Consider the following 12664-nt stretch of genomic DNA (forward strand, 5'->3'; position numbering starts at 1 on the left):
GGCTCCCCCATATACGATGGACCCATAATCAAGCTTTGAGTGGACCAATGATCTATATAGGTGAAGGAGGGTAGCTTGATCACCTCCCCATTTTGAATTGGAAACAACTCTTAGTAAATCCAGAACCTTCAAGCATTTATTGTTTAGATATTTAATTTGTGGAAGAAAAGTTAAATGGGAATCGAAAATTATACCCAAGAACTTGGCCTCCTTGACCACTTTGATGGGAGTGCCATTTAAAAAGAGTTCTGGGTCCTTATGTGGCTTATGTTTTCTACAAAAGTGTAGACAATTAGTTTTTGACTGAGAAAATTTAAATCCATTTTCGAGACACCATTTATTTATTTTGTTTAAACACAACTGTAGTTGCCGTTCAATAGTATTCATATTTTTACCGCGACAAGAAATATTAAAATCATCCACGAAAAGCGATCCATCGATTGAATCATTTAAAACATTGAATAAACTGTTAATCTTAATGCTTAACAGTGTGACAGACAAAATACTGTCTTGTGGAACACCCTGATCCTGACTGTAATGATCAGACAGGGTTGAACCCACGCGAGCTTGAAATTGTCTGTCATTTAAGAAGTTGGATATAAATTGAGGTAAACGACCTCGTAATCCAAATTCATGTAAATCTTTTAAAATGCCATGTTACGATGTTGTGTCATACGCTTTTTCTAAATCGAAAAAGATTGACACTGCATGTTGTTTATTAATTATGGCATTTTAACAAAGGATTCTAAACGCACTAAATGGTCGATAGTACTTCTGTTTTTACGGAAACCGCATTGTATATCTGTTTTTAGGTTATTGGTTTCCAAGTACCAAACAAGTCGATTATTTATCATGCGTTCCATGGTCTTGCAAACACAGCTAGTTAGTGAAATGGACCTATAATTGGAAGGATCCGTATGATCACGTCCAGGTTTAGGGGTGGGAACAATTATTGCATCACGCCATGATGAAGGGAAATTTCCACTTGTCCAGATGGTGTCAAAAATATATAAGAGTGTCTCTAAACACGAGCCTGGCAAGTGTTTCAGGAGTTGATAATGTATACCATCAGCTCCAGAAGCAGTATCATGAGCTTGGTCAAGAGCAGTGTGAAGTTCATGTATCGAAAATGTTTCGTTGCAGTCTTCCCCATTATCTGAACTGAAATTAATGGATTTCCTTTTTTGCTGTATTTGATATTTTTGGAATACAGGAACGTAATTGGATGAAGAAGAATGTTTGGCCAACGTCTCACCAAGTTTATTTGCAATATCTGATTTATCAGTTGATAATTTGTCCCATCTTTTAGATGGTGGATGCTAGATTTACAGCCCTTACCCTTGATCTTCTGTATCATATTCCACACCTTGGATATCGGCGTGCGTGAATTAATTTTTGATACATATTGTCGCTAAGAGTGGCGTTTACTTTGTTTGAAAGTACGCCTTGGGTCAGCATTCAGAATTTTTAATTTGTCTAAATTGTGGACCATAGGATGGCGACGGAAATAATGCTCAGCTTTCTTCCGTTCCTTCATAGCATGTTTGCAATCATCGTTATACCATGGTTCTCGAAAGTGAGGAACTGCTAAGGACTTAGGGATACACTCGTCAGCTATGTTATTTAGCTCATCTGAAAAACGTTTTATGGTATCAGGAATATCATGAAAAAGTTCCGGGCTGAGCTTGTCAGCGCAGAGAACTGCATATAAATGCCAGTTGTCCTTTTTAAAATTCCATCTTGATGATGGAGGAACATCAGATGGATTCACGGGGTTCAGTATTGTGGGGAAATGGTCACTTCCACAGAGATCTTCATGGACAGACCACTCGAATTCATTGAATAGGTTAGAGTCAGTAATAGACAAGTCAAGGGCTGAATATGTTCCTGTTCCAGGATGAAGGTATGTCTGTGATCCGTCATTATAAATGTACAAATCATTATTTGAAATAAAATCCTCTAGTACTTTACCTTTGGTGTTTGTATTAGTACCACCCCAGAGTAGGTTGTGGCCATTTGAATCCCCCATGATTAAACAGGGTTTAGGTAGTTGATCATAAAGAGCTTGCAGATCGGGTGAGTGAACAACTGATGATGGTGGAATGTACAAAGAGCATAAAGTAAAAGCAACTTGTAAGGTAAGTCGAACTGCAATGGCTTGGAGATTTGTTTTAAGAGGAACTGAGCTATGAATACCATTGTTCCTCGCCAGGATTGATGATCCGCCAGACGCTCTATCACCTGCAGGGGAAAAACAGTGATATGCATTGAATTGATGGAGATAAAAATGATCTGTCTCTTTCAGATGAGTTTCTTGTATGCAGAAAGCTGACGGCTTAAAATCTTGGTCGAGCACCTGTAAATCAGCTAAATTAGACCTCAGTCCTCTACAGTTCCACTGTATTATGTTTGAGGACATTATGTCTTTGGAGGATGGACTGGTGATCTACCCTTCACCTTCATTGAAGGCGACACGCTCTGTGTCCTACTATGGCTTTGCTCGGACACATCCATGTCGTCAAGGGATCGGGTTGTTAGTCCCTTTTGCGGCTCTGCAACTATGATTCTTTTTGTTTGTTTCACTGTTACGTTTGTTTTTAGACGTTGGTTTTAAAATTGCCTCTGAGTTTGAAGAATGTTTCTGTGATGCCAACGGATCGATCTCAGATGTCTTAGATTGACTAAAGCTATTGTGATATCATTAAAGTTTGTGAACTAGAGCTCATTTGTTGGGCCGCGGCTTTTACTTCAGCTGACAGCAACGTGTGAGCGGAAGTCCTTGCTCATGTGTACTCTTGTCTGGAAACTTACGGGGACAAGTTTTGGTTTTGGAGTCTGGATAGATGTAGAAACAGTGGTAGAGTACAATGGACTCGACTTTTCTTGTGCAAGAATGATCTTCTTCGCTTCTGGGAAGGAAATATTCCGTTCATGCTTCAATTTAGATAATTTTGATTGTAATTTCCAAGTAGGACAATCTTTTGAAGAAGGAGGATGACAACCAGAACAATTTCCACAGTTAGGAGGTTTGTCACAAAGATTACTGTTTTCACATGTTCAAGCACAACGACGACGAGCAGCTTTGTTTTGGCACGATCTAGATCCATGACCATACTTTTGACAGGTGTAACATCTTAAGGGATTAGGGATAAATGCTTCCACCCTTAAGTTGCAATATCCTGCTTTCAGTGACTGTGGATGTGTCGGAAGACAGAATGTGACGAGGTAGGTGTTTTGGTAACAGCATAATTCTTTCTGACGGTAAAACGTTGGACATCGGTAACTCCTTGGGTGCGCAGTTCCCTAAGAATGTCAGCTTCGGTCATATCTGAAAGGCAACGTCCGATATCACGTATGATGCCTTTACTGCAATTCAGTGTCCTGTGAGGGGACACCTCAACTGGAACATTGGCCAACAATTTTGTTGAAAGGAGAACGTGAGATTGGATCTGTTTCCTGCAATGGATCAACAGAGAACCAGATCGTAGCTTTTTCACTTCTTTTACTTCGCCAGCCATACCTTCAATGCCCTTAGCTATCGCGAACAGATTCAGCTTTATAGGACCACCTTCGGGTGAAGTCATGACAAGAAATCGAGGCCAGTTATCAGTATTGATCAGAGCAGCAGGAGCCTCATCCTCAGATGAGAACGAATCATCTGATTCGTAAGAGCGTTTTTTAAGTGGGGGTGCCATGGTGTAAATATATATGATTCACCCTCCTAGCTCCCCACCCATCATGGAGTGTCAACAAGGACGATGTCTGATGTCAGTGGATCTCCAGCAGACGACACCAAGGATACTAGGAGGGTATACTCAAGCAGGAAAAATCTAGAAAAGATAAATCCCACCAGATTGGCCCGTGAGCCCCCGCCCTCTGGGCATAAGACTCTAGGCAAAGTTCATAAGACCATATTTCAAAATCTATAAGTGTTAAAAGAACACAATGGGCCAAGCCAAGCATTGAGACAATTCCAAATCAAAGCTGTGTAATTACAGAGATAATCCACGCACAGGGCTTGGCGTGACCAGCCGATTGGTTGAACCAGGCCCATTAAACCACCCGTCTAGGTGAAGTAAGGGCCAAAGTAGTGTGTTGAGCAATAGGAACAGTGGTCCTGCTCTCAAGCCCTCAACCACCAGGATCCCTTCCTCCACAGACACAGGACCGCAACCCAAGGCAAACGGGTTGGTGGACCAAATATCTCCCCGGGTCCACAACGGGGGTGAACGGCTCTTGGCGTTACCCAGCACCCACCACGAGGAGGTGGCCATTCATTGGTGCCCAGAATCTGGAAACTTACTCTCACAAACAAAACTCTCCTCGGAACCACCCAAAAAGAAAGGCTTAGGTGCGATGGACACAAAAGCATTTGGGACACCTTAAGTCTGAGTTCTAAAATGGAGTTTGTAACATGCAGAAATCAAATGACCTGGCTTCCTACAATATGCACAAACAGGATCAGAACCACTGGTAGGCTGGTAGTCTTAGACTTAGACTGAAAAGTATGTGACTGCTTGCCACTAGAATTTGAACCTGTTCTAACACCAGTGTAACCTGCATGTCCTGAAGTCTTACCCAGGGAAAAGCCCTTTTGGCCAGAAAACTTTGCATTACCCAGAGACCTAAAAGAACTCTTCTGAGTCAAACAATAATCATCTGCCATCATTGCTGCCTTATGTAAGTCATCAACCTTTTTTCATCCAAATAAGTCTTAAGGTCAGCATGAACACTCTGCTTAAAACCTTCCATCAACACTAACTGTCTTAAACCATCAAAATCTGTGGCCTCCTTAGACCCACACTACCTATCAAATAATATTTCGTTTTCTCTAGCAAACTCTACAAAAGTCTCATTGTCATTTTTGTGAGCATTTCTGAATTTCTGAGACAAAATCTAAGGTCACAAAATATATAGCGAACTCACCAAAGTCTTAGTGCGAGAGAGAAAAAGTTATCAGTTATGTAACACAGCGAGCGTAGATGAAGATCAAGCGTTGGCAGCGATTGATGATGTATACTCCAGTAATGTGTCCGTATCCGTCCCAACACGACAACTAGCATTTATATATACATTCATAGCTTTTAAGAACTTTCCATCACTTACGACCATCGCCACTAACGTGGAGAGATCTAGAACAATGTCTCCCTGAAGTCAAATAATAGAAAGCTAAGGGCAGATAACTCCAACGTACTTCCGGAAAGCCTGCTGCCAAAATCCTAAAAGTGCTGACCATCTATTATACGAAATGTGACCAATCATAATTATTATTCAAAACACTAAACGTTGTGACCCAATAATAATAATTACTTAATAACAAAATATGCAAAAAAATTCACACTTGTAACAGTATTGTTGTAGCTAAATAGCACTTGATTGTGGCACCTTCATGCACTGACTTCGCTGACAAAAGACAGATTGTGAATATATCACCTCAGGGATTCGGATCAGTATTGTCAAAACTGTAATCATCATCTTGACATTTGTGAAGGGCACATGTAAATTAAAACCAAAACTCCAGTTTTTATTTATCAGTATTACATATTTATCAGACAGTTGTCCAGTATTAGAATGTTATAAAATCGCTAGGAATACACGTTTGCAATAAAGACTTCTTAACATTAATATGTTGAAATCTTCCAACTGAATGAATTTCCTTGTGAAGAGTATGTTAAAATATTACCTGGAAGACACTTGTTATTCCCAATTTGTAGAAGAATGGGACAAATAGTACGACTGAGAGCACAATCGCGAATACAAACGATAAACACAGATACCAATACATTGTGTTGAACGTGTACATCTCGGCCGGCGTTCCCAGAAGCGTAACTGCAGATAGAAACGTCACCAGCAGTGACAAGGCGACGGGTATAACGCTCATCTGCCGTCCCCCAAACAGGTACTCCTTGGAACTTAGTTTCCTGCGGTCTATGATGGCGTACACCAGTCCAATAGCTGCCGATATGAACAATGTGAGGCCAAACAGGACATAGTCAACGACAGAAAACGTCTTCGTTTTGCCGGTGATGATGCTGTAGTCCTCCATGGTGTTAAGACGATGTACCAGACGAGAACGCGCCTGCCGATGCAATGAATATTAGTTCAGGTTTACGCTGCAGTTAAAGCAGCAACTCTGTAAGGAGCTCGTTATGTCATTGTTCCCCTTGGTTTTGTCCCGGAATGTCGCTACTTAACTTATCGTTGCAATAGAATAACATTAGCTTTAGTGTCTTCCTTATCACTTGTGTACCGAGGCGGTGGATTTAACCCAGTTTTGGGTGTCTTACTTATAGCCTCACATTGAAACTAGCACACTCTGCATGTGCTGTGTGACTATGACTCAGTATGACTATAAGATTGTGCTGGTTCACTGCAGGAGCAATGCATCTACATATTGATAGGAGCATACTTTTTTCTTTGGGGTTGCCTGTTGCCTGTTTGTCGAGTGTATTACCAGTGCAGTTAATTTCATGATTATGAAACAGCGTTATTTCTAGCTATTGCCAATCGACGCAAAATAACTCATATGTCTCTCTTGTTTACAGCGTTGCTCTTTGTCTTTGCCCAGGCAGTAAATAACTGAATGCATTCTTGTAGCTAAACAGCACTTGACCGTGATCCTTCATGCATTGGCTTCGTTCACAAAAATGTGAATATATCGCCATCGGGATTCGAATCCGTGGTGTCCAAACTGTGATCCTCATTATTTACAATGGGGCCGTGAAAATATGTACTGTAGATCATTGAAATGTTTGGGAGCATGATATTTACCTCAGATAAAACTTTCAGATGCAAGTAAGCTTTGAAGCAGTCAAACTAAACTATGTTTTGAGAATTAGGCAAGTCGCAAAAATATCGTAACGCAAAAACGTCTGTTGGTCGCCACTCGCAAAAATATCATGACGCAAAAATTTCGTGATTTACAGTATCTAAAATTCTCATTCTCGAAAATCCCTATAAACACAAATGTAGGACATGCAGGGTAGAATTATATTCGCTATTGATATACATGATCTCTAAAGCATTCAGGTTGAAGCCCGTTGTGTGCACCTTGAGCTAGTTAAACTGCACACACGGAAATTTATTAGAGCGCTACGACCCGGTGATTTACTCAAACGATGAGTGAACTTCTGACTTTGACTTTGTCACTAACACCCGGCATGTCTCATATTGATGCCTGTATGTAAAAGCCACTACCTTTACGTCCCCGGTAATCTAATATGGGCCTACTTTCTCAAAACACTAAGGTGGTCGTAAATCATCAGGTAACCTCATTGCAGTGTTACGAAATGGGACATAAGGTTAACCTTAGTAAAGGTTGCTTCGTGAAAGCAGCCACAGGAGATCCCCTCTTCTCTGGTGTTGGGGTCAGTCAGTGTTTTAAGACAAGCGTGGGTTACTGAAGATCTGTTGTAATCTGGATCGTCACGGGTTATGAGGTCAGATGCTTACATAGAAAAGTAACGTGGAACAATAGTCTTTATGATTAAGTGCTTGTACATGTAATGATGATCTTGACGGGTCATGAGGCCAGATGCTTACATAGAAAAGTAACGTGGATGCAAGAGTCTTCATGTTTGCATGCTTGTACATGTAACGGTCATCACACTTAAATTTATGATCATCATGTGCATATGCTTGAATATGTAATGATGAAGGGTCACGACTGCAATTGCTTTGGGAACCGATAAAATGCAACGTCATACCACAAGCAACACTATTACTCACAAGAAGCAGAATGTCATTTCTTTGGGTACGGTTTAAGTCGTCATGGTACATGCACAACGAGGTTTCTCTTATCACATAGTTGCATGTAGGTGTAGGTCGTAAGATTAGTCATTCACATGCAGCCAAGTGAAATCCTCGTTGTGTCGAAGGTGCGGGTTTCATATCCACTATAGACGGAATTTGTGGAGGCCACTGTTGTTCCTACCAGTATTCAATATTGCTGGAATATTGCTAAATGTGTCGTTAAAACTCGTTCACCCTGGATTCAATACACAGTTGGAGATGTCTTAGTTCAAGGACACATTTCACTCTTATCATAACTACCCGTGAAAGTCCCGGGGTAGAATAAACCCATGCTTGCCACAGAAGGCGACTATGCTTGTCGTAAGAGGCGACTAGTGAGTGAGGGAGTTAATATTTAACGTCACATCGGCAATACCTCAGCCATATCGTGACGAGAACATTTAACATTTAAATGGAATGTATGCAAATATTAAAAATCTGTCGACAAAGGACAGGAAAATAACTAGAATATCACAGATATACATGTAAAACTAGTACTTATATAAAAAACATTTTATCTAGAAGGGACAACACAATGTAAAAATAGCCTATAGATCGCCAACAGCTGAAGGTAAGTGACCACTCTAGGGACCATGGGGACTTACAGTGCCTTTGCTCCCTGCATGGACCCTAGCTGGATTTACACTGGTAAGCTTAAATTTACTTTGAATGTTTCGGGACTTACGCACCCTCTCAGGAAAGAGGCAACTAACGGGATCGGATGGTCAGGCTCGCTGACACACGTCATTGGTTCCCAATTGCGCAGATCGATGCTCATGTTGTTGATCACTGGATTGTCAAGTCCAGACTCGATTATTTACATAAAAGCTGGAATATTGCTGAATGCGGCTTAAAACTAAACTCACTCACTCACCCTATCATAACATTTGACCTTTTAGCGACATGTCAGTGTTTAGTGATTTAATGCTGTAAAGATCTGCATTAGTCCTGTTTGCCTTGAGAGCTTGTGAGGATTTCGACCCTAATCTGGATTACCTGTTTGGAATTGTATTACCAACTGGACGATGGTCAAGTAAATGATATACAAGTAAAATCTTCTCGTGATTGTCATTCTATGCATATTACATAGAACTGTCAACAAGAAAATGTGACCACCACTGACAATTATTTATCAAAACAACTACTTATAGCAATTGTTTAAAACATATCTCACACAAAAGATTAAGTCAAGAAACATGATCATAATGATTCAGCCTTTAAGGTCCAGACGAACACCAGATCACGACCGATAGTCTCACCTTAACAATTGTGGTAACAAAATCCATTGCAAATCAATAGACTTTAAAGATACGACTGTATAAAAGCCGGATTGGTATGTCCATTTTTTGACTCATCATTTTGGTTGAGCCGTGGTTTCTGGCTATCATCATGACACTTGGACATTGCCTTGTTTGAGTCCCCGATTCCGCCTGTGTTATCAAATGTATATTTCGTAGTATTGTCGTGATTCTGAAATATAAAAGGGATAATGTTGCGCAGAATATACAGATGTATTACACATATAAAACACATTTGAAATCACACGTAAAGATTCGGATAGAACTGGTCTTATCATCCCCTGCTTGTCGCAAAAAGGGATCGGGTGTTCGGGATCGCTGTCTTGATTGTCTGGTCTAGACTCGACTAGTTACAGACCGCACCGCCATATGCTGGAATATTTACCGAGTGTGCTGTTAAACAAGAACGTTGTACACCATGAAACATTCAAGCATTAACATTAGAACGCATCTTACCCCTTCGTGGTTGACGCCACATCTGAGAGGTCTGAGTATTATCTCCGGCATGCAGGGGAAGAGGCGGTCAAACAGAGGGCAGATCAGGCGAGGGTCCAAGGTTTTAGGATCAGTCCTTCCTGAAAGATTGAATTACAAACACTTTTAGCTTTCCGTCGCTCCTGTCATTTTTGCATTTGAATGAAGCTACTTGTTTTTGTTGGAGTTTTTGTTTTGAAAATAGTCGTCATAGCGATTTGACTGACTTCACAATATCTGTTTCAATCGGTGATTAACCAAGAGGTAGAGCTGACAGAATTCTGCTTGTTACTAATTTATCCATGCCACATTATAATACACTTTGGGGTATACGTATATATTTACTTCACTGTTTTAAGTACGACGATAATATGCTTTAGGAAATATGGATTATTCCACACGTGCATCTTCATTGCTTGAAGTGGGATGATTATGCATTAGAAGAGGCATTAATTGTGATGTGCGTGACACTTCATTGGTTTGTGCGTGACAATAATACACTTTGAGAGAAAATAATGATTACTATTTATAAAGCATTGTGCATACTCCTGGCGCTAATACCTAAGGTATGGATCATGCTGCATATGTTTTATGTCCAATGATAATACATTTCAGAAAATAAGGATCACTCTGCGCATGAAACTTCATGGTTTCACGTGCAATGATAATAAGTTTCAGGAGTGAAGGATCACTGACACTTCATTGTTTCATGTGCAGTGATAATATACATTTCTGAAGATAAGGATCACTCTGTGCATGAAACGTTATTGTTTTATGCAAATGAATAATACATTTCAGGAGATAAAGATCACTAAGGTAGAAGTGGAGGGCGACTCAATGACAAAATGCTACAATGCGACCAGGCGGACACCCCGCACTCATGTCGTACGCAAACCATGCCCATACCCACAAGTCACCTTGGAGAGGGTTAACGTGACATATAATACAAGCGTTACAAGTGCATGCCTTACCGGGACGTGGGAAATGCTTATGATCACCTGTGATAAAGCTGACGACAAGGCCAACTACAACAACCACCGCTACGGCTGTCGGAGAGTAATTGAAGTACGATAACTCATACAGTGGGTAGAAAGGGTCACTGAAAAAATAGAGTATCATAAGTTTTCATCTTCATTAGATGACGTGTTCTTTCGAGCATGTTTGTGTGCTCCTTGGGTGAGCAGACTGGGATTTAACGACGCTTCAAACAGATCTTCATTTATAAAGAGAGTGAGTGAATGATTTGGTCTTGTTTTACGCCATGTTTAGCAATATTCGCGTTGGTTACCCTGGCATCCGACATTTCTTGAATAGGTAATCATTTATTTGAAGGGAAAGTAAAAAAACGTCTAGGGCTTCGACGTTTATGACATGAAAAGCTTGAGTTAACGTGCCAAGGGTCAGAATCAGGACAAGCCTTTGATGACAATAGACTACCTTCTGATTCTGAGATGGACGTACCTCAACATCGAAACCGCGTCCATATGGCCAACCATGTTCCATGTGGAGAGTGATGGGCGACATTAAAGTGAGTTATTTTGAGAAAGGTTGCCTTTGGAATTCTCATAGTTATAAATGAGACAAAACAGTCAGCGGATTGCGATGGTTTCACGTTAACACTTTCGCTACCCGTCTCTCGACCTTGAGGTTTCATAGGAGCATTAGTTGGCATATTTCATGGTGACATATATCATGGTGGCATATATCACGGAGACGTATATCATGGTGGCATATATCATGGTGACATATATCATGGTGGCATATATCGTGGTGACATATAGCTATATCTGATCATAGCAAAGGATAATTTGTTCGGCTAAATAACTCAATTGCTCCTTTACTTGATCGTCATGGGTGCTACACGAAAAGCAGGATACATTCACCTTTCAAGAGCACTTGTTATCATCACTGTTTGTATCATAAACACAAGGTCATGAGCCAGAAGGGATCATGTCGCTTTTGTTTATTCAGTTATTTTGGTGTAGCGGTGAATTTATAACTTTCTAGTCAGAATGTTACATAATTGCTATAGGACTCGTATAGTGGGTAATGACAGCATAGTGTTTCAATGATTATGCATAATCCCAATCAGAATATATCGTCATTGTTGTGGGAACATTGTAAGATCCTACAGAACGGTTAAAGTATCAGGAAATCGAACGTAGCGCAACGATGATCGTAACTCCCATACTTTAACATAGACTTACGACAGTCGTAGCGCTACGTTCGCTTTGAGGAACGAGACCCTGATAAGAATGCATACCTTGAGCCTGGCGGAGGAAGGGCAGCATCGTCTGTGGTTATGTTTAATGGTGCAGAAGTAGTTGCCAGCGTAGCCGACGGTGTCGTGACGTTCCAGTTGCAGCCGTCGGTTGAAAAGGATGACAAAACACCGGAGGCAGCTTTGTTCAGATATGCACCAATACAGATCCATACCATAAGTGTAACCGACGTCAGGCCCCCAGCCAGAGCACCCTACAAGAATTGCATATGAAAGGAAAACAATGTTCACTCCGTGACAATAGTGACAAACTCGTTAACTGACGAAACTGTGCATACCCACGAATTTGCCCAGGGGAAGAACATCCCCAGGACGAAGAGGCCAAACATGGGACCGCTGAGTACGCTTGTCACGCTGTAAGCAGCCTAAGGAAGAAACGATATGGATCAGGTGTACGTAACACAGTAGAAAGTTACAGTAACTTCAATTGAGTTACATGCTACCATGCCATCAATGGTTTTACCGGACCCATTCATATAGTGTTCGCCACTGTTCTGACACTACGAAAAAATATGATTTGGAAACTGGTTGTTGATTTTATGTACTAACGTATTAAAACACGTGTAGTGATGCATAGAAAATGGACATCAAAACTGGTGAGAACGCTTCTTTCAGTGTGCCTATGTTGCCTCACTAATCGATACATTAGCTATTTGGCTTCGGTCTTTAGACGTTCGAGCCACGTGATTAACATAATGTGCATCGATCTATGCAGTTGGTGTTGGTTGACATGGGTCATAAAGTGATCCCGTTAGTCGCCTCTTACGACATGCATGGGTGGATGAGGACCAATTCTTCACTGTTAAAACCCTGGTGTTTG

At 40.9% G+C, this 12664-nt stretch overlaps 2 protein-coding genes across 2 annotated transcripts in view; both read right to left on the reverse strand.

Annotated features, from left to right (window-relative positions):
• Window positions 1-6248, reverse strand: part of LOC137284699 (sodium-coupled monocarboxylate transporter 1-like) — a 41760-nt gene extending 35512 nt beyond the window's left edge. Inside the window, exon 1 of the mRNA XM_067816612.1 lies at window positions 5684-6248. Coding sequence (XP_067672713.1) covers window positions 5684-6046 — 363 coding nt within the window. The 5' untranslated portion in view covers window positions 6047-6248. The remainder of the gene's footprint in view (window positions 1-5683) is intronic.
• Window positions 6249-9059: 2811 nt separating this feature from the next.
• Window positions 9060-12664, reverse strand: part of LOC137284701 (sodium-coupled monocarboxylate transporter 1-like) — a 15320-nt gene continuing 11715 nt past the window's right edge. The window contains exons 11-15 of the mRNA XM_067816614.1: window positions 12123-12209; window positions 11827-12038; window positions 10562-10662; window positions 9546-9664; window positions 9060-9261 (exon numbers count right to left, since the gene is read on the reverse strand). Coding sequence (XP_067672715.1) covers window positions 9094-9261; window positions 9546-9664; window positions 10562-10662; window positions 11827-12038; window positions 12123-12209 — 687 coding nt within the window. The 3' untranslated portion in view covers window positions 9060-9093. The remainder of the gene's footprint in view (window positions 9262-9545; window positions 9665-10561; window positions 10663-11826; window positions 12039-12122; window positions 12210-12664) is intronic.

This window comes from Haliotis asinina, chromosome 5 (assembly GCF_037392515.1).
Source record: "Haliotis asinina isolate JCU_RB_2024 chromosome 5, JCU_Hal_asi_v2, whole genome shotgun sequence".
Taxonomy (NCBI): Eukaryota; Metazoa; Mollusca; class Gastropoda; order Lepetellida; family Haliotidae; genus Haliotis; species Haliotis asinina.